This window comes from Mus pahari, chromosome 10, assembly GCF_900095145.1.
Source record: "Mus pahari chromosome 10, PAHARI_EIJ_v1.1, whole genome shotgun sequence".
In the NCBI taxonomy this organism is placed as follows: domain Eukaryota; kingdom Metazoa; phylum Chordata; class Mammalia; order Rodentia; family Muridae; genus Mus; species Mus pahari.
Genome location: NC_034599.1, coordinates 114,773,564 through 114,796,533, shown reverse-complemented (window position 1 = coordinate 114,796,533; position 22,970 = coordinate 114,773,564). Strand labels below are relative to the sequence as shown.

Below are 22,970 nucleotides of genomic sequence, written 5' to 3'. Positions count from 1 at the left end.
ACACACAGCCACACTTGTCTCCAGCACTGGAACCCCAGGCACACACAGCCACACTTGTCTCCAGCACTGGAACCCCAGGCACACACAGCCACACGTGGCTTATGAAATGCTCGCACAGCAAGCACTTTACCAACTGAGCTGCCTCCTCAGTCAGCTCAAGGTTAGAATTTGAATAAACATGGCATCCCACCAGTAAGGCTGCCATGGAGAAGGGCTGGGTCTGTTCTTGAATAATGTTGAGTGTGGTACCTACTATGGTATCAAGTATATACCATATATACAGGTGTTGAGTTCATCCACAAATGGCCTAGCACGTAAGAGCCACTCAGGCTGGGATACTATCTGACATAGGCAGGGCCCAGAGACAGACATTAGGACAAGAATCCAAGTGCAGGTAGTTAATTCTTTATCTAACCTCAAGATACTTCAGCCCCTCAAGCACATGGCGCATGCTCTGGTTTCCTTTCCCACAGCTGTGATAAGACACCTCAACAAAAGCAACTTAAGGGACCAAAGATTTATTCGGGCTCATGATTCAGAGGAATGCCCTTCATAATGGGGGAGTCCCATTTTCATTGTGGGCAGGGATTCTAGAATGTATAAAACAGAAAGCGAGCCAACCACTACAAAGCACTCCTGGCTCTCTGCGTCTTGGTTATGGGTGTGGGTGACCAGCCGCTTCAAGCTCCCTGTCTACAGGCAGCATCCCACACGTACAAGCCCAGAGCAGCCACACGTGTGCTCCCTCACCTTGCTGTTCATCTCTACCTAGGATCCCACCTCGCCCCCACCGCTCAGCACTGGCTTTTCTTTTGCCAGGCAGAGGAGCAAGAAACTCAGTTGGCCACAGGGAATGCTCAGTGCCCAGACTGACAGGCATCATCCCTTTACGGTTTCCTTCTATTCTTTCTGACCTTGCCCCTCTCTCTTCTCTCTTCTGTCTCTTATTTTAAATTATGCAGTCCTCTTATCTCCATGTTGGTTCAAAGATACAAAATCATAAACAGTTATGAGACTGGAGAGATGGCCTAGTGGTTAAGGTTACTTGTCGACCTTACAGAGACCTGGCCTTGATCCCCAGCATCAACATGGTAGCTTACAATCATCTGTGACTACAGTTCCAAGGAATCTTATGCTCTCCCTTTTCTGCCTTCCATGGTCACCAGGCAGACATGTGGTAAACATACATTCATGCAGGAAAAACACTCATACACATAAAATAAGTACATCCAAAATTGTAAAGAGTAGTGAACTGGTATTTCAACAATGGGATTTGGGTGAAGGGTCCTGATTTTGAAACTTGAGATTAAAATAGAATTTTAATTTATTGTGTGTATTTTTGTGTGTGTGTGCACGTGTGAGCACTTGTGCACACACATGTGCATGCATGTGTGTACATGTGTGTGCATATGTTCATGTGTGTGCGTGTATGCATGCATATGTGTGCATGTGTGTGCATGTGTTCACGCATGTGCATGTGGCATATGTGTTTGTATGTACATGTTCATGTGGGAAGTTCACATGTGTCATGAAGGTGGGCATGCATGTGTGGATACACACATGTGTGGAGGCCAGGGGCCAACTTTGAGTGTCTTCCTCAATTACACTTTGAGACATGGACTCCCACTGAACCTGGGGCTCAGTGATTCCCCTGGCTGCCTGGTCCCACACAGTGGGGACAACAGGCATGCACTGCTTGTGCCAGGAATCCAAGCTCAGTCCTCACACTTGCATGGCAAGTGCTCTGGTGACTGAGCCATCTCTCCCATCCCCCACACTTGGTGCCTGGGCATCTCTCCCATCCCCCACACTTGGTGATGGGGCATCTCTCCCATCCCCCACACTTGGTGACGGGGCATCTCTCCCATCCCCGACACTTGGTAACGGGGCATCTCTCCCCAGCCACCACCTGTGCCATTTTATGCTACTTACTTATCAAAGCCGCGTTCATCATTGATGACTTCAGAATCAAAGTATCAATCGAGTATAAAAAGCGAGGTGTTGAAGATCCCCTAATCCCAATCAAGATCTAAGCCAACATTTAACTCTTCATTTAAAAATAAATAAATATGTGCCTCTCATTAATATACATATTTGCTTTCTTCCTTAATAAATGACAAGGTTTTATATGCACCTGAGAATGGTTTAAAGTACATTTTGTTATAGTTATCATCCTTAAATGTTTTATTTATATATATAATTTATATTCCCATATTTTACTCAGGATCACATATAAATTCCTTGGATAAAATGGGGTCACAAATGGAGGGCTTTTGTTTTGTTTTGTTTTTGTTTTGTTTTGGTAATGGTTGGGGTTTTTGCTGTTGTTTGGATGTTTTGCCTGCATGTTTGTCTGTGTACTGTGGGCATCTCTGGTGCCTGAAGAGGCCAGAAGATGGCATTAGATCCCCTGGACTGGAGTTACAGTCCTGGGCATCAGGTCCTGGTGCTCAGCAAGAGTAGCCAACATTCTTAACCATTGGGCCATATGTGTGTGTGTGTGTGTGTGTGTGTGTATGTGTGTGTGTATATATATATATATATATATATATATATATATATATATATATGTATATATCCTGTCTCTGAGTGGGGATATCTAAGAAGCCCTGCTCTAGGGTACCACAGGATAGACAGCCCTGCTCTAAGGTACCACAGGATAGACAGCCCTGCTCTAGGGTACCACAGGATAGACAGCCCTGCTCTAAGGTACCACAGGATAGATCATCTCCGCTCTAGGGTACACAGGAGAGACAGCTCTGTTCTAGGGTACCACAGGATAGACCATCCCTTCTCTAGGGTAGTACAGGATAGACAGGCAGGAACATTATAAGAACAGTTGCTTAGTCAAAAGTCTAGCACTGTGGGGAGTGGGCATTCTGGCCTTCACCTGGAACCCCCTAACTCCACCGCACTCCACCCCACTGCCCAACCACACCTACCTGAAGCAGAAAGTCAAAGAGAGCCAAACGTGCCCACTCAGCATGGTGGATGCCCAGGCATGGGATCTGGCCTGGCCAGTTGCAGCCTCGGGCCAGCAAGGCCTGGTACTGCAGCCAGCCCAGGGCCAGAGAGTTCTGGTCCTCATCTGGGTCTCTTAGGTGCTGCACATCTGGTGCCCACCAGATGATGGGCCTTACACTGCCATCTGTGTAACGGTAGGGCAGAAGGGGACTGTGGAAGCTCCGGGCTACAGCAGGTAGGCTCCGTTGGAGTCCCAGCACACGGTCCAGGTGGAAGGATAGGACTTCATGCAGGTCCCTGGGCCTCTTAATCAGGCCACAGAGACCCTGGGAGCAGAGATGGCTGAGCCTGAGAGGAGATATGTCCTGGAGGCCATTCCCAGCAGATAGTCCAACCTGCAGCACCTGCCCATGGGCAGGAACCCTGGCTTTTCCCACCACTTCCCCATGGACCAGTAGCCGGAGAGTCTTTACATCATGTTCCGTGAACCATGGTGGAACCTGACCCCATGCTGCAGTGCTGGCCACCCCAAGGGTCTCAGTACCACACCATGGGGACTTCTGCAAGTCCTCAGCAGAGCTAGGCCACCTTGGAGCCTCTGATCCTGAGGTGGCACTCCCAGCCTTCCCAACAGCCAAGACTCCGTTCTTGGCTCCTGGCAAGGGATCTCTACCATCTGCTGGCCGTAGCCTAAAGCTCGCTGCAGCAGAATCTCTCTGTGCCTGGAAAGATGCGTGGCTTCTCTCTGTGAGTGGGACAACCATGGTGACTGCCTTGCTCTGTATCTCTTGGACTAAACCATTATGCCCAGGCTGGTCCAGAGCTGGGCCTCCTGCATCTCTGACCTCCTCCTCGATTAGAAGCTCACGATCCTGGGCACTGAGTATCGGATCTCCTGCCACAGTCACATCTCTCCTGACACTCAGTGGGTGCCTGCTTCTGTCCACTTGCCTTCTGTGGCTTTGCTTCTTGGCACAGACCAAGATGGAATTTCTGAGCAAAGCCTGTCCTGTCCAGCGGCCCAGGTTCCTTGCTGGCTGCCTCAGGCTAGAGTTCAAAGTCTGCTGAATCCTGGGGTCAGACATACCAACTTCCCCCTGAGGCTCCATGGGACTAAGTCCTAGGGTGGAAGCTGGATGTTCGTGAGGGAAATGAGTGACAGCCACTGCAGACAGGATCATCAAGAGGCAGAATGCCATCACTGACCGCTTCTTGCCACGAAGCCTTCTCCAGATCCAAGAGGCCTGAGGATGGGGTAAAAAAGATAGTGTGAGACCTAGGAAAGCCATCAGCTCCAAAACACAGAACAGCAATGGCAGTGGACAACAGGAAGAGCAGCAGCAGGACACCTAGCTGCGGTTCACAGGGGAGCAGCCCAGCCAGCTGCACCCACCCTGCTTCAGAGCTCAGCTTGCTTCTTAGCCAGCCTTTACTGATGTTTATAGACATACCTGACATCTCTGGATAAACCACCACACACAGTGACGGCCATGCCTCGCAATAGACCCCTCCATCCATCATCTCATGCTGACTCCATTCCTTTCAATTCTGTAGTCTTTATTGCCATTTCAAATACAAATAAACTGTTCATAGAAAGAAGTCCAAGTAGTGCTAAGAAAATCAGGGCAAGGGGCCACTGAAGCACATTCTGCTCTCCCAGGGGACCTGAATTCAGTTCCCAGCACCCACACAGGGCAGCTCACAGCGGCCTATAACTCCAGTAGCATGACATCAGGTCACCTCTTCCAGCTTCCATGGGGTACTCATACTCACATAGAAACACAGATGCAGACAGACAGACAGACAGACAGAGCTTTAAAAAATAAAAAGTAAAGAAATTGGAGGGGGGCTAGCGAGATGGCTTAGTGGTTAAGAGCACTGACTGCTCTTCCATAGGTCCTGAGTTCAATTCCCAGCAACCACATGGTGGCTCACAATCATCTATAATGATTTCTGACGCCCTCTTCTGGTGTCTCTGAAGAGAGCAATGGTGTGCTCATATACATAAAATAAATAAATAAATCCTTTAAAAAAAAGGAAAGAAAGAGAGAGGGGGGAAAGAAAGAAAGAAAGAAAGAAAGAAAGAAAGAAAGAAAGAAAGAAAGAAAGAAAGAAAGAAAGAAAGAAAGAGGAAAGAAAATTGGAGGGGAAACACCCCCTCCCTCTTCCTGCAGGTAGCCATGGCCCTAATCTGAGGTACACCACACAATGGTGTGCTGAACTCTGTGTGCACATCTCTGCAGAAACTCCTGAGAATTTCTACAAATGACACCAGAGAGGACTTTGGGCCCCACTTTTACTATCCGTTTCCATGGCCTGGTAACTCCTTTAGCTATCAGAACAACTAGACAAATTGGAATTATATAAATTTTATTTTAAAGTTAAGAGCAGGAAGATCCAGGCCCAATGAGCTGGCAGGGACAGACATACTCAGCGGTAATACTGAGATCAAAAGTGTCCTTAGAAACATTCGTCTGGATTTTTCTTCTTCTAAAATGGAAAAACAAAAGATTTTTCTTCTTCGAAAATGAAAAAGCAAAGATGTGTTTTGAAGTTGAATTCATAATCTGTGTTCTCAAAGGGCTGGATAGCCCTAGGAAAAATAAATCACCTCCTAAGATGGGCCAGGAAGGGTGAGGGTGGATGTTGCTGTGCCTTACTTGACTTCAGGAAACCTGGGTGGGGGTGGGGTGGGGGAGATTGGCAAGTGTGCAGAGAAAAGCTCAGAATGGCCATGAGCAGATGCCCTCTGCAGGGCCACACACATGAAAGCTTTGGGAAAAGAAAAGTGGCTTTGATCAAACTGAAAAGAATCTCTAAAGACAAATATGCGGCTAAATAACAAAGTGTGAGTGAAAAGGGAAGGATCGTAATGTAGAACATTCTAGAGTCTATGGGCAGAGCTGAGCTGACCTCCCCTGCCTGCCAGAACCACTCTCCTGACCAGTCTCAATAACCTAAGTGCCTACATCGTCTGCCCTGAGAGGGCTGCAGCAGGAAGGACTCTGCAACCGCTCTCCTCTCTAATCACTACTCTCTACCCCTCACCAGGACTCTTTTCAGTTCCTGGGGAAGACGCCATGGACCAATAGCTACATCCTCCCTGAGCTGAAGAAAACTCACAGTCCAGGCATCCCAGCCAGGTTCTGAGCTTCCAAAGCTATGAACAATATGGAAGCCACACACCTCTGTTTCTGTGACTCAGAAGATAAACAGGGGATTTCTGTTCACCTAGAGGGATCATGTGAGAACTAAGTGGATTGAATTATGTAATGGGCCTGCTGCACCCTTCCCATGAGTGTTGGAGTCCCCACTGTGCCCCTATTAGCGTTGGGGTCCACACTGAGCATTGGAGTCCCTACTGCACCCTTCCAATAAGTGTTGGGGTCCCACTGTGCCTTTCCCATGAGCATTGGGGTCCCCACTGTGCCCTCGCATGAGTGTTGGGGTCCCCACTGTACCCTCCCCATGAGTTTTGGGGTCCTCACTGTGCCCTCCCATGAGTGTTGGGGTCCCCGCTGTGCCCTTCCCATGAGTGTTGGGGTCCCCGCTGTGCCCTCCCATGAGTGTTGCTATCACCACTGGTCTATCCTGTTGTGGTGATAGGCACCACACTTGTATTTGAACACTTGGTCCTCAGCAGTTGGCCCTGCTTCAGAAAACTGTGTGGCCTTTAGGAAGTCTCCATGGAGGAAGAGGGTCACTGGTCTAGGTGGGTCTTGAGGCTTGGCCCTTACTTCCTGTCCTCTCTCAGCTTCCTCGCTGTAGATGCAGTATGGCCAGCTGCCTCATGCTCCTGCCTTCAGAGCTTCTCTGCCATGGCAAACACCTCCCTTCTCAAACCATGAGTCAAACATTCCCCCCACCCCCAAGTTGCTTCTTGAGAAGAGAAAGGTGACTAGTGCAAGCCCCCGTTTTCCAGACACCCTCTTCTCTTTCTGAGAAAAGCCATCCTGTCAGGTCAGGGCACATTAAGATCAGAATAAAGAGTGGGGGTTCCCAAGGCAGGGGCACGAAAGGCATTTTATTCTAAAACCTCAAGTGTAGGCAACAAGGAGGCCACCTGGCTGGAGCATCAGCAGAGTTTCTGTCTGAAGATGAAGGGAGACAGGAGGGAGAGTCTTGGCAATAGCATGTGGGAAAGTGAACCAGAGGGGATGGGTAGTGAGGGGCCAAAATTGAGATGGGTGGGATGCCCTCATAGCTAGGTGTTTTGTCTTAATTCTTAATGTTTTGTTTATTTTGTATGTGTGTGCATGAACCTGAGTGTGAGTGTCATGTAACAGTGAGTGTGCATAGTGTGCCTTAAGTGTGTAAGTCCTGTGTGTGTGTGTGCCCTGCGATAAAGTATGTGTATGTACATGTATTTGTGTATAAGCCAAGTGATAGTGTGTCTATGGAAGTCCTGGGCTGAGTGTGTGTGGCTGTGTGTGTGTCCAATGACAGTGTTATGAATCTTGTCGGAGTGTGTGTGACTGTGTGTGTCCAATGTGTTATAAGTTCTGTTCTGAGTGTGTGTGTGTGTGTGAGACTTTGTGTGTGTCCAATGACAGTGTTATAAGTCCAGTCTGAGTGTGTGTGTGTGTGTGTGCTGTGTGTGTGTGTATGTGTCCAGTGACAGTGTTATGAGTCCTGTCTGTGTGTGTGAGAGACTGTGTGTGTGCACACAATGACAGTGTTATGAGTCCTGTCTGAGAGAGAGAGAGAGAGAGAGAGAGAGACTGTGTGTGTTTGTGTGTGTGTGTATGTGTGTGTGTGTGTGTGCAATGACAGTGTTATGAATCCTGTGCTGAGTGTGTGTGTGTGTCCAATGGCAGTGTTATGAGTCCTGTGTGTGTGTGTGTGTGTGTGAGAGAGAGAGAGAGAGAGAGAGAGACTGTGTGTGTGTGCAATGACAGTGTTGAGAGTCCTGTGCTGAGTGTGTGTGTGTGTGTGTTTAGTAGATGACTGTTCTGGCTCTGATTCTGGATCATTTCTAAAGATGTGCCAAGCCTTGTTCTCTGACCTTTGTCCCTTTCTGACCCCTCCACCCCCTATCACCGTCCCCTGAGTCATCACTACTGACCAAGACTAGGGTTGGCAGACTCTGAAATGTTGAGATCCTGTGTCATCTTCCACAGGGTTAGTTAAATAACTGTCATGAGGAAAATCTGGCTGGGGTGAGAAGGAACACATGAGCTGACGTTCAGAGATAGATTAAAGCCACATGTCACCATTGTCACATGTTTCTGTGACTGTGGGACCCTGACGCCCTTGGTTTTCTAAGACAGAACAAGGAATATGGTTGGGCACTAGCCTCTGGAACAAAGGTGATGGGCCCAACCACAAAGCCACTAGGCACACAGAGACCATCTCCTGATCAGAGCTGTGGGGCCTCAGGAGGCTGAGCTGTCCCTTCTGCTGCGGGCAGAGTCCCCGGCTGTCTGTCTCCAAAGCCACCAGCTGACCAGGCTCCAGTACTCAGCCCCTTGGGGGATCATGATTTTCTTTCCACACCAACAACTCCAAAGCAGGGAAGGGCTTTCACCCCTGTAATTTCTGCCTCAGCCAATTTGAAGGCAGAAAAGCTAAGAAATGGAAGCTGAACATTCACTTGCTGTTCCCTGTGCGCCTGGGGCTGTTTGGGGGACTCACTTATATTAAGTTGTTGATCCTCCTGCCGGAATTAGGAGCCAGTGACGAGTGCAGTTAATATTCTCAGGGGAGAGGGGGGATCCTCAAGGACACCACCAGGCACAAACCCAGGCCAGCTGGCTAAGCAGATGTTAGACCCTGGAAAGGCACCCCAGCTTGACCTCATGGAGATTGTGTTGGGTTTCAGGAATGGCCTGACTCTGAATGGAGACTAATTGTTTAGGACTGACCAGTTCATCAGCAATGGGAGACATAAAAGAAAGCAAAGGCATGTGGCCACCCCTGGGCATAAAGGCAAAAATCACTGAAGGGAAATGAAAATGTTTGAGCTCCATATTCATTCAAAACAACAGCTGCTGTGTCTCTTGTCTGTGTTTTTCCTTAATTTCTATAATTAGAAGACTCACAATATCAAATTAGAAATGTGAGGATCTGAGTCCTTCCTACCTGGGCACATTTGAGAGGCAACATAGGAAGTCACTTCCTAATTATCTAATTATCTATATACTCTTAACAAACAGGCAAACAAAAACAGGAGAACCAGGCAGGTGCTACATTTCCTGGTTGTTCCAGAAGCAGCTCCACATTCAGACCTCATGAAGGCTCCCTCACAGAGCTCTCATCCCTGGCCTTCATGCAACCCCGTAGCTGCCCCTTCCTACTACTCTCAGCCCCTTCTCCTGTGACTTCACACAGCTCCTTCTTATGACTTCACACAGTCCCTTCCTGTGACTTCACACAGTCCCTTCCTGTGACTTCACAGTCTCTTTCTGTGACTTCACACAGTCCCTTCCTGTGATTTCACACAGTCCCTTCCTGTGACTTCACACAGTCCCTTCCTGTGACTTCACACAGTCCCTTCCTGTGACTTCACAGTCCCTTCCTGTGACTTCACACAGTCTCTTCCTGTGACTTCACAGTCCCTTCCTGTGACTTTACAGTCCCTTCCTGTTACTTCACACAGTCCCTTCCTGTGACTTCACAGTCCCTTCCTGTGACTTCACACAGGCCCTTCCTGTGACTTCACACAGTCTCTTCCTGTGACTTCAGTCTTTTCCTGTGACTTCACAGTCCCTTCCTGTGACTTCACACAATCCTTCCTGTGACTTCATAGTTCCTTCCTGTGATTTCACAGTCTCTGTTACTTTACACAGTCCCTTCCTGTGGCTTCACAAGCCCCTTCCTATGACTTCACAAAGTCCCTTCCCTAGGCTTCATATAACCTACTCACCTCCAGTGCACTAGAGACACCACTACAGGACCAGATGAGGCTGGTATCCTGAGAGAATCCTAAGGACCACCAACATTGACTTCAGCAGCCAAGAGAGTCATCTCAGAAATAAATCCACCTGTGGTCATCTCACCCTGATTGCTCTCAATTGCCAGCCTCAGAGGGGTGGGGCCTGGCTACTGTTTGTATAGGAGACCTAAATTAACCAGACAGAGCCCCAGCTGTTGTTGGTCTTGTTACTTTGACCATGATGGTGATTCTACAGCAGTCACAGGAACCTCCACGACAGCAGCATCCTCCCTGGTGGAATCCCTCTGCCTACTCATGAAAGGAGGGAATCTGCTGGAGGCTAGGCTCCAGTCTCCACCCGAGTGTGCAGTGGGAAGCCTCCTCCCGAGACTCAACTGTAGTATCACTTGTCCCAGCTCACAGAGCACCAGTGTGGGGCGCCACAGGCGAGGTGGAATGTTGGAGACTTGTCATTTGTTAGAAATTTCCTCTGCCACACACTTTGCTCTCAAATGCCTGGAACTGGGGCTGGGATAGAGCAGAGTGAGAACTGCCACTGAAAAAGTAGAGACATTTGCTTTCTGGCTGCTGCTCCCCACCCTCGAATGCTTCTTCTCTGGCTGCTCAGAGGCCCAGACACAGAGATAGAGGGGGCCTGACTTCATCTTCCCATCACAGATCTCCTCACCTCTAAAGGAACTCTTGATAACAGGAGATAATCCAGCTCCCTGGCTCTAACATCCACTCCAACCACCAGCTGGAGGTAAGAACTCACAGGACTGGACAAATCCTCAGATCCACAGGTCAGTTCTGGCCTGAATATGGGTTTTGTTTTGCCTGAAATATTTTAAATAAATCTGAGTCGATGTTGAAAATCCTATTTTTTTAAAAAAAATCACATTTGCAGCTTACCAGGGCAAGTGCATACATCCTCACAGCTAGAGCGGAACATGGCTCCTCCTGATCATATCTGGGTGGCTTGCCTCAGCACCCTCACAGTGTGCACATGCACACACACACACACACACACACACACACCATACAAATATACACACACATGTGCACGTGCATGTCCACACACAGCACACACATGTGTACACACACATGTGCATGCATGTATACACACATGTGCACACACACAGCACACATGTCCATACACAGCACACATACATGTGCATGCATGTGTACACACAGCATACATGTGAATACACATAGCACACATACACAGCAATACATGTTAGTTCAAAGCAATGGAGGAGGGGTACTTAGGTCAAGAATCCTTGAACTAAGTACCCCTCTTCCATTGCTTTGAACCCATCCTCTCTAGTTTACCATTTTGGGGCTGATATCAAAGCAGGTGTCTCTCTGCCAATCCCTTCTTCCCGGGACCCTGGGGAGCAGGGCTCCTGGTGCTTTCCCCACTTGGTACCCTGGAGCCATCACACGGCAGTCACAGAGGGCAAATTCAGGCCTCCTGTGCTGTCTTGAGGATAACGGCATTACTGGGTGTGGCTGTGCACCAGCGCACAGTGCAGAGCAGCTTCTAGGTCGGTGTACACAACCCTATAGCAGACACTATGATCTGCAAGGAAAACTGAGGCTAGGGGTTAAATGTTCAGAGACCAGCTTCAGGTGGGCAGAGTTTGAATGCAGCTTTGTGGCAGTACTTTTAGCTTCTTTATTGGGTTCTTACCACCCCAATCCCTTCCAACCCTTCAAAACCAGGTAGATGAGAAAGAGGGTTAGAGGGGAAGGGGGGACAGCAGCTAACTCCTCTCTCAGGGCTCTGGCACTTATATACCCTCCAAAGAGGCTCCAGAATCCCCAGTGTAAATCATCTTCAGCTGGCAGAACCACCCCCCTGCCAGAGCATGAGACAAATCATAGTCAGCTGCTGTGACAATCTGAAGCAGCCCCATATCCCACACCTTGTATTAAAATAAAAACATATTCACATAACATAACTGATTTTTAAAAGAAAACAAAATTCTCACTACACAGCCTCGATCAGAACCCACCTTCTGAGCCCCTTGTGACTTAAAACTATACCAAGGAAGGTATTGTGAGAGTCTAAGTCCATTGCTACCAAGGTCAGTGAGTGTGACAGAGGAGCCCGGAACTTCCCCTGACTCTCAGGAAAGTGACTAGACAGGGCATCACTGCACTTGTCTGCCATACCTGTCCCAGGGGAGATGAGTGATTTTAATGGTTTCTGAGAGAAAGGATACAATAACGTCTTTGTAGTTGTAGTAGGACCTGGGAAGAAAAGGGAATGGCTGACCACCAGGTCCAACTGGACCAATGCCTGCAGAAAGTCTGCTGTGCAGACGCCAAAGGACGCTCCTGGGATGCCCACGAAGAAGCCCTGTGATGGTCAGTGCCTGAGCAGGGTCCAGGTCCCCAGGAAGCACGCACCAAGCCTCTGTGGGGACAGAGCAACTCTGTCCTGAAAGAAGCCTGTGTACCCCACCCCACCCCCAGCGTAGGCCCCACATGGCCCCTGCACAGCCATCCCAGCCTCCAGCTCTCAAACTGTTTATAGATTCAGCTCCACCGGTCCCAGAATGGAAGAATTTCAACCACACCATTGCACAGCTTGAGCCCCACTCTGGCTCCTGCAGCCCACCTTGCACTCTGCATCTCAAAGCCAGCTGCCTGAAGCTCCCCCCACCAGGCTTTCCCTGCCCTGATGGACTGTGAACCAAAATAAAGCTGCTTTCTTCAACTGACTTTTGATCAGGTATTCTGTCACAGCAGTGAGAAAAAGAACTCCTGCAGGTGTCCAGAGGGAAATGTTCAATAATCAAATCTGAAGAAGCAGCAGCAATCAGATTTAAAAGAGCAAGTTTGTCAGAACTGTGCCTCAACTCTACATTCATTTAAAAAAAAAAAGAAAAAGAAAAAAATCAACAGCATTTTTAATCTTACAAGGAAAACCCAGGCAGACCAAAGGAGAAAACCAGAAACTGTACAGACCAGAGGACAGCAGGCCTAAGACCAGGCCCCGCTCCATACAGACCATCACAGACACTGCCACCTCCCTGACAAGGCCCACCTCACACACAGCACCTCTGGGTGACCCCCACTGCCCTCCCCATCTCTCTCCTCTCCTTCCTCCTGGCTGCCGGTTTCCTATGAGCTTCACACTGGAGCCCTTCCTTTCCCTTGGAGAAAGGACGAAGAGAGCTGTGGGTTCTGTATGTCACACGTACATCACTCCCTGAACTCATCTGTGGGTTCTGTATGTCACACGTACATCACTCCCTGAACTCATCTGTGGGNGTACATCACTCCCTGAACTCATCTGTGGGTTCTGTATGTCACACGTACATCACTCCCTGAACTCATCTGTGGGTTCTGTATGTCACACGTACATCGCTCCCTGAACTCATCTTACAACAGTTACGCATGCTACTTCAGATGTGTCACCAAGCATTCTTAAGAACCAAGTCCACTTTTTATTCCTTGCTGAAAACATGAAAGTCTCTTTAGCCCAGAGTGTGAGAAATCACCTTATGGCATGGTGGGACGGAGCCAAGGCTGGAGCCGGAAGGAGTCCGACTCCTCTTATTGATACAGTCTCACTAGCCAGGGCACAAAGCTCAACCTGTGCCTGTGATGAGCACCTGACCATGACTGCCACCTTTCAGCTGCCATGCCAGTGAGAAGAAACACTGCACTGCGGAGGAAAGCCATCTCGTGGCACAAGGCTGTCGGGACACTCCTTGCTCCCAGGTCAGCTCACAAGAAAGGCTATCCAAAGAGTTAGCCCAGTGCATCTTCATGCCTCCCTCTCTAGTTGCCATCCACAGATACATCTCTCTCCTCTCTAGTCCCAGCCCCTCCTTAGCTGTTAGCCAGCTCTTGGCTGATGGCATTTCTGGAAAAATCGCTCCCCAACTTGGCTCCTAAGCACAAAGCCACAAACCTGCTGCCCCAGCCAAGACTTGGGGATTTGAATTCTCTGGATGGTACTGGAAGAGGATGTTTGCCCGTTGCAAGCAAACACCTTTCAAAGCAAACAGAAACTGCCCACAAGTAAACAACGTGTGACATAGTTCCTTCCAGAGGCCACTTAAGAGAAACCCAAGTCCATGGCCAGTGGCAGAGAAGTGGACGAAAGGTGTCACCAGGTGTGGCTAGCTAGGCCCAGAAGTCAGGAGGTAGGGAGCTAGATGACTGTGCCGACATCAGAAACCCCAAGCAAGACAGCAATGGGGACATGAATAGCAGCACACTTATTTATTCCTGGAACTGTTTCCAGTCTGCTTTTATGATTACGAAGGTAACTGTAAAAGACCCATTCAGAAGACTAATGGAGAGATATCACTTAGCCTTGGTCTGAAGGATAATGTATTTTACAGAATTTTGTCAACTGAGATGGCTGAGTAGGTAAAGGTATTTACCCACCTTGCTGAGTTCAATCCCCAGAACCTACGTAGTGGAAAGAAGAGACTCCTAAAAATGGCCTGAGAGCAGAGACCACTAACACCCCTCAGAGTACATGGCTGTGGGCCATAATTTTTTGAATGGGAGAATTGCTCCTAAACCAGGATTCCAGCAGCACTCCAGCTCGTACCCTGCGCCTCCAGCCATGCCTCCTCTCAGATGTAAGGGTTCCTTACTCATGTGGAGCTTTGCAGGAAACTTGTAAGGCTGTAGAGAAGCCAGGAGCAAATCCAGGCCTCAGGACCGAGCCCCAGCTCTCACTGGTCAGGGTCCTCACAGCACCAGGATCTGTTCCCACGTTGACCCACTTCCTATAAAGGTCGGCTGAGTTCCTGGCCCATGGATCAACTACCCAGGAAGCATCTCTGGGGAGTTCCCATCTGCATCCCCCCCAAAACCCAGAGAGAAAGGGATCCCTCAGGGAGTCACAGAGCAGGCAGTGGCACTCCAGCACACTGGACACACACCCTGGTACCTGGGCTGCAGGTTTTCCATCAGAAGCAGAGAGCACACCAACCTGCCCTAAGGGTTTACATCAGTGCCTTAGCTAAAGCCACAAGGGCGGGTTTTCAAATTCTTGTTTTCCTCTCTTAGTGCCTGTGAGGTTGGAAAAGAATCAAGTCCACGGGTCCTAGACTTTATCAGTGACTCCTCAGACCTACAGGCATCCCCATGACCACTCTGTCCAGCAGGCAGACGTGGCGGGGCAGTAAGACTTTAACTCAAAGGTGATACAAGGTATTTTTTTAAAGCATCAATATACCACTTAGCCATAGAACACCATGAAATTTACACATCTTTGAGAAGGAAGGAGGTGGCTTGAAAGGCCCTTGCCCATCAGGTCCTCCTTGGGTGCTCAAAGGAATCCTTTACTCTCCTGCAAGCATTTTGCCTAGATAACAGTTCAGCTACGTGTGAGGGGTCCTTGACTCTCCAGTTCAGGGCACAAATGAAAGTCACTGTGGCCCCATGAAAAAGCTTGAGGGATAACTGTGGCCTGGGATGCCACCTGTGCAACTCATGCGAGACATCAAGGCCGCCTGCTCTGGCGCCCACCTGTACCCACCACCCTGTTCGGCCACTCCTACCATGTCCCCACGGTACTGCAGCAGGTTCCTGGGCTCAGCCTACTGGCAGACTCATCCCTGGAGCCCAGACTCTCCAGGCGGGGCTGGAATTAGGTCCACACCTTTCCCGCCACCAGACTGCAGGACGGGACACAACACAGGATGCTCCCTCCGCTTGTGAGTCTGCAGAGTCCTGCGGAAGCCTCCTCCAACCGCTGGGGACCTTCCCAGAGTTTGCACAGCTCCAGCCTAGCAGCGCAGCCCAGCCTCCCCAGTCCCCAGAAAGCGCGGAAGGGGGAGGCCCCTTTCATAATAAAAGCCCTACCCACTTCTGGCCAACAGAAGCTGCCTAGAGCGAGGTCTCTGGTGCTAGAAAGGAAAGAGTCTCACCCTCCCCCCCCCCCACACACACCATCCGCAGCTGCTGTGCTGGGTTCAGAGGAGCCTCTAAGGTGTTTGGGTGCAACTCATGGGGCGGGGGCCCGGACGATGATTCCCTATACTGGCCCTCTCCTCTGCAAAACCTCAGGAAGACCAGTCTGCCACTGGCACCTCTTCAGTTGCTTTGGGCACAGTGCCCAAGGGCGGTTTGGGAGGCAAATACATTAACCACTGAAGGTCATTAACAATAGCAGAACCTCATTCAGGGGCCAACCTAGTCAGGGGCTGGACTAGAGGGCCTGCACTGGGCTTGCTATCTGTGGTGCAGGATCCTGCTGGCCTCACTGTAACAGGGGCTGCCAAGGAGGACCTGGACTTCTGAGAAGACTGCCCCTAAGAAGTCTGAGACCTGGAACTTAGAATTCTTAAGGGGAGGTAGACAACGGTTGGAGGTTAGGGCAGAGTGGACAGTAGGACAGAATCTTGGAACCAAACTGAAAATAACCTACCAGGATTTAAACTTTTAGGGTCACCACGAGATAGATGAGCCACCCTCAGGCTCCCCAGATGGATCAACAACTATCAGATTATTGCTGATAGGGGACACAGGAGCATTGCAGAATGCTGTGCCAAAAGCAGTCAGCCTTAAATGCTTTCTATACATTGTAGCATTGAATCACCACAAACAATGCCTTGGAGCAAATTTACAGAAAAGGAAACACTGTTGGGAAGTCAAAACCAGGAAGCCAGTTACAGCTTTAAGTCTCAGCCTACCTGCTAGGATGTGAAAGCTTGGAGCTAATGGGGAAGGGCTGGGCAGGGGCACTGCTAATTGCAGCCTGAACGCAGATAGAATCCTAGAAGGGCTGGCAACCCAGGAGCTGGAAGAATAATGTGAAAAGCAGCAGCTGCCCAGTGTTCCCGCTCAAGTGTTTAAGAGTTGGATTTGGTTCTGAATCTCTTTGTTTCTCCACATTAGATATACAAGTGTGCCATGACCCTCTACATAAACATATGTGGATATATTTAAGGAAGCATGACTTTGATGGTTAATTTTTGGATTTATGTATGTTGTTATGCATGTCTGCCTTTGTGTGTGCCATGCACCATGTGTGTGCAGTGCTCATGGAGGGCAGATGTCAGATCTCTGAAATCGGAGTTACAGGTGGTTGTGAGCTGTCATATGGGTTCTGGGAATCAAACCGAGGTCCTCTGCAAGAAAAGTCAGTGTTCTTAGATCCCGAGCCATCTCTGCAGCCCTGCATGATTAATTTTAATCAACGTGATGTAATCTAGAAGCAACTGGGACGAATTCTCAATAATGGGGTTGCCTGTATCAGGCTGGCCTTCGGGCATGCCTGTGAAGTATCATCGTAATTGTATCGAATTAGGAAGCTCCACACTGAGCGGGCAGCACTTTTCACTGGCTAGAGTTGTGGGCTGAATAAAATGGAGTCAGTTGAGCACTAACACGAATGCTGTCACGGCTCTCCTCTTGACTGTAGGTAGGATGTGACTAGCTACAATCTCCGGCTGGCTTGGCTCCCTCTCAGTGATAAAATGTAACCTGGAAGTGCGAGCCAAATAAACCATTTTTTCTTGAAATAGCTTTTGTCAGGGTGTTTTGCCATAGCAACAGAAGAGAAAATGAAAACAATTACTTTATGTGATACTCTTATATACTTTTACATTTTAGTGTGTGTGTGTGTGTGTGTGTGTGTGTGTGTGTGTAGGTGCAACAATCTGCTGGAGTCTGCTCTCTCCTACCGTGTGGATCCCATGCATACAACTCAAGTCATCTGGCTCAGCACCAATTGTTTACCGGCTGAGCCATCTCACCAACCTGACTGTGATATTTTTATGTTTTATTCTAATATTCTTAATGGTGATCTCAAGATAACGTGACTTCACTGGTATCTACTAATGAATAAAGTCTGAAGAACCTGTGCTAACAAGTGGAACAGACGAGTTGAAGTGACTGTTCCACAATTAAGGGCATTCTCTGCTCTTACAGAAGACCTGAGTAGTTTCCAAGTCCCAGCACCCACATGTGCTGGCTCTCTGCTGACTATAATTCCATCTTCAGCAGATCCAATGCCCTCTTTCAGACTCTGAATTTCTCTTAGACATAGTCATGAAGCTGCCAGCTTGGCTCACAGGGCTGGATCCATCCAAGCTGCTCCCAGAAGCAAAAGTATAAGAAATGCGGGAGGGAATGGCACCCTCGTGTGGCTGATATTTCACACAGACATTATTCTGGGCTTTGACTTAACTGTATCTCCCAGCTTCTGCAGAATACCCTGATCTCATAGAGGTAAAGAAAGAACTCAGCTCCAGACAATAAGCAGAACTGGCCCCAGTCTAGACTCTCCAACAAGATCCAGTTCGGTCCTTGCAGCTCTTATGTTCACAACCACACTACACCCACAACCATTCCAAACTTTACAGACACTAACTGAATAAGTGCTGCCCCACTCCTACTTGCTGTCATGCAGCAGTTCAGAGGGAGTCGGTTCTCCATAGTCCCTGTCATCTCCAGCATATGGCTGCTATGCATGGCAGCAAAAAGCCCCACAATGCCTGTATGTTAAGGCTTGGTCCATGACAGTGTTGTCAGGGGTGATTAGAGCCTTTAGGAGGCAATTCCTATATACTGGGGTATGCTCTACAAGGGGATGTAGGACTGTATAGCGCTTTCCTCTTTTTCTGAGGTCCTGAGTTTGTGAGCCATACTTCTTACCAAGCCATGCTGCCTCACTACAAAGCCACTGATCATGGGCTGCAACCCCCAGAACCCCTTCTCTCTCTAAACTGATTATCTCTAGCATTCTGTTATAGTAAGAGAAAGTGTTTGTTGAGAAGGGAAGATGAATCCTGAATGTAGGTAGTTCCATCCTATGAGCTGAGGTCCCAGGCTGAATAAAAAAGGGGAAAGAAGCTGCCATCCAGGCAAAATGGCTCATACTTAAGGCTTGTATTCCCAGCACTTTTAAGGCTAAAACAGAAAGACCACAGCAAGTTCAAGGCCAGCATAGATAACACAGTGAGTTTCAGGCCAGCCTAGGCTACAAAGTGAGCCCTGTCTCCCAAAAGGAGTGGATGGGAAGGACATTAGGTGTCTTAGTCAGGGTTTCTATTCCTGCACAAACATCATGACAAGAAGCAAGTTGGGGAGGAAAGGGTTTATTCAGCTTACACTTCCACATTGCTGTTCATCACCAAAGGAAGTCAAGACTGGAACTCAGGCAGGTCAGGAAGCAGGAGATGATGCAGAGGCCATGGAGGGATGTTACTTACTGGCTTGCCTCCCCTGGCTTGCTCAGCCTGCTCTCTTATAGAATCCAGGACTACCAGCCCAGGGATGGCACCACCCACAATGGGCCCTCCCTCCTGGATCACTAATTGAAAAAATGCCTTACAGCTGGATCTCATGGAGGCATTTCCTCAAGGGAGGCTCCTGTCTCTGTGATAATTCCAGCTTGTGTCAAGTTGACACACAAAACCAGCCAGTACAGTAGGCTAGTTAACCAAGCCTAAAGATGTATGAAGAAGCATTTGGAAGCTCACCAGTTTCATATTGATAGATTTTCACTATGGATTTGATTTGATAAAGTTCATTCCACTGTAATTCAACAGCCCCATAAATCTAGTCAGTCGACTTCAAAACAGACTAGGAGATAAGTGACAGAGACAAGAGACTGAAAGAAATCCTAAGGGGAGGGGGAAGAGGCCTCAGTTATTGAATTACTTTTGCTTCATGTTGCACCAGAAGACAAGGGAAAATTTTTTTCTTGATGATACACTTTTAAAATCACCAAAATATGGCTCCCATCCGGTTAGCTGTCCTAAGTGTCCCTGCTACAATAGGAGAATTTGCAGACAATGGAGGAAGAGAAAGAACACAGTTGAAGAACAGGTCCAGGTCAGTGCCTGAAGTAAAATAACCAGATTCTATTCTCAGCCTATGAGGTGAAGACACAGCCTTCTACAAGGCCCACTTAAGGTTCATTTTTAAATACATGTTGCAAAAAGGGTGTCAGATTCTCTGGAACTGGAATTATAGGCAGTTATGAGCTGCCTGATGTGGGTGCTGGGAACCAAAACTTGGGCTCTGTGCACGAGCAGTGTACTACTTGGTCCTGAGCTATTAGAACGGTTTTGGAAGGGTGTGCCGTGTTGGAGGGGTCACTGGAGAGGAGCTTCCAGGTCACTTCTCTGTCTGCTCTCCCTCTCTTTCCCTCTGCCTCAGGCTTTCACACAGAGTACAAGCTCACAGCCACTGTTCTCGCGCCGTGCCTCCCTCCTGTAGCCACACTCCTTACTCTGATGCTCATGGACCCCCCTCCGAAAGCAAGATCCCAATTAAATGCTTTCTTTTATAAAGGTGTCTCTTCGTAGCAATATTAAACTAAGACAACAGCCAGTTGTCTTAACTGCTAAGTCATCTCTCCAGCTCCAAGGCCCATTTCTTCAAACATATCATAGCAACCTAAGGAAAAAACCGAATGATTATAATTAGCCCTTTGAAGTATGCATCAGATTTTGATCTAAAAAAAAAATCTACAGATTCAACATAATTCCCATCAAAATTCCAACACAATTTTTTACAAGTGTTGAAAGAGCACTAATAAATTTCATATGAAAAAACAAAGAACCCAAGATAGTTAAAACAGAATAAAAGTTGTTAAAAAGAAACTTTATGGTATTGGCATAAAACAGACAGATTGATCAATGAAATCAACTCAAAGACCTGGAACTAAACCCACACACCTATGGGCACTTGATTTTTTACAAAGAAGACAAAGCCATACAATGAGAAAAAGAAAATCTCTTTGACAAATTGTGCTGGTCTAACTTGGATGTCTGCATGTAAAAGAATGCAAATAGATTCATACGTATCATCCTGCATAAAACTCAAGTCCACGTGGATCAAAGACCTCAACATGAAACCAGACACAATAAATCTAACAGAAGAGGGGGTGGGGGATAGTCTTGAGCGCACTGGTACAGAGGACAACTTCCTGAACAGAGCACCCATAGCTCAGGTACTAAAATCCACAATTAATAATTGGGATTTCATGAAACCGAAAAGCTTCTGTAAAGCAAAGGATGCTGTCAGTAAGACAAAAGGTCAGCCTACAAATTGGGAAAGGATCTTCACCAACTCTTCATCTGACAAGGGATAATATCCAAAATTTATAAAGAACTCAACAAGTTACATACCAACAACCAAATAACCCAATTTAAAAATGCGGCACAGATCTAAACAGAATTCTCAACAGAGGAATCTCTAATGGCCAAGAAGCACTTAAAGAAATGTTCACTGTTCTTACTCATCAGGGAAATGCAAATCAAAACAACTCTGAGATTCTACCTTACACCCATCAGTATGGCTAACATCAAAAACTCAAAGAACAGCAACGCAGCACACACAGTAGAGGCTGTGGAGCAAGCAACATTGCTCCATTGCTCGTGGGGTGCAGACTTGTACAACCACTCTGGAAATCAATTTGGTAGTTTCTCAGAAAATTTAGAATATTTTTACTTCAAGATCAGGCTACACAACTCCTGGGAATATAATCAAAAGATTCTCCACCATATCACAGGGACACTTGCTTCGCTATCTCCATAACAGCTCTATTCATAATAGCCAAAAACTGGAAACAACCAGATATCTCTTAACTGAAAAATGGATAAAGGAAATGTGGTTCATTCACACAGTGGAATACTACTCAGCTATTAAAAACAAGGACATCATGAATTTTCCAGGCAAATAGATAGAATTAGGAAATATCATCTTGAGTGAGATAACCCAGACCCAAAAGGACATGCATGGTATGCATTCACTTATAAGTGGATATTACCCATGAAGTACAGGATACCCATGGTACAACTCTCAGACCCAAAGAAGCCAAATAACAAGGAGGCCCCAAGGGAGGAAGTTTGAATCTTACTCAGAATGGTAAATAAAATAGACATCGGAGGTTGATGGAGGGAGGGAACTGAATGGGAGCGAGGATGGGGAGTGGAATGGGGTAGGGAACAATCAGGTGTAGGGATGGGGAAAGAGAACAGAAATCGGTGGTGGGTGTTAGGGGCATCTCTAGGGCATGCCAGAGATCTGGGATAGTGCAGAGAGGCCCCAAGGAGTCTATGGGGGCGACTCTAGCTGAGACTCCTGGCAGTGGAGGATATAGAGCCTGAAATGGCCACTTCCTGTAAGCAGGCAGGACTCCCCTTGTAGGAATAAGGATATCAATTCACCCACAAAACCTTTGACACAAAATATGTTCTGGCTGAGGTGTGCGGGGACAGAGATGGACCAGTGGCTCTTGTGTTACGCTTCCTCCTTTTTAGTGAATCAACATTTCCACTGGACTTTAGTGAGTGGGAGCCTGTCCTCAGGGCGCAAGGGTCCTCTTTAACAGTGCCACTTTCCTTTTAACAATGACAGCTGCTTTTTAATAAGTATAGCTGTTTTCAAACTTGCTTTATCTGTAACAAATTACTTTCCTCACTAAATTGCACTTTTGAGCATCCATTCTTTGCTGACTACAGATCTGGAAGAGAGAAGTATCCATGTCACACATGAGATGCTATCTTCCCTCATAATTTTCTGTCACCAAGTTAGTCCTTATTCTTATATTCTCTCACTCAAGTTCTAGGGACATGAGAAGAAAATTGCCAGTTTACCATAGGAATAGTCTTTAGCTTCTATTTCTTTAGAAGAAATAGACTTCTAAATCGCATGAGAATGATCCACTAGCCTTGGCTTACAGTGTTCTAGGGCTTCTCTATCCCAAGTATCCAGTCTTCTACATCCCTCATGCAATCCATTTCCAAAGGCCCAAGGACCACATGGTCAGATTTATCACAGCAATAGCTTACCTTTGGTACCAACTCCATTACTTTTCTCACAATATTAACAAAAGCAAATTTCAAAAGGGCTTGTTTTGGTTCTAGTCCACTGCATCAGGGAAGTGCTCACAGCAGCATGAGGCAGCAGCTGGTCACATAGTACCTGGTCAGGAAGCAGATGAATGCTGGTTGCCCAGCCTTTTCCTCTTCAGTCCAGAAACTGCATGCAAATTGAAAGTGGGTCTTCCCATCTCAGTGAACCTCATGAAACAAACTCAAAGATGTGTTCAGGTTTGTGTACATCCTATCCTAACTTTAGATCCCATCAAACTGACAACCAAGATTAAACAACAGGCAGGTCTTTTTTTTTTTTTTTT

General features: G+C 47.7%; 1 protein-coding gene across 1 annotated transcript in view; it reads right to left on the bottom strand.

Annotated features, from left to right (window-relative positions):
* Gask1a (golgi associated kinase 1A) overlaps positions 1 to 15,575 on the bottom strand; it is a 26,247-nt gene extending 10,672 nt beyond the window's left edge. Inside the window, exons 1-2 of the mRNA XM_021207975.2 lie at positions 15,376 to 15,575; positions 2,943 to 4,208 (exon numbers count right to left, since the gene is read on the bottom strand). Of these exons, the coding sequence (XP_021063634.1) occupies positions 2,943 to 4,208; positions 15,376 to 15,378 (1,269 nt within the window). The 5' untranslated portion in view covers positions 15,379 to 15,575. The remainder of the gene's footprint in view (positions 1 to 2,942; positions 4,209 to 15,375) is intronic.
* Positions 15,576 to 22,970: the final 7,395 nt, after the last annotated feature.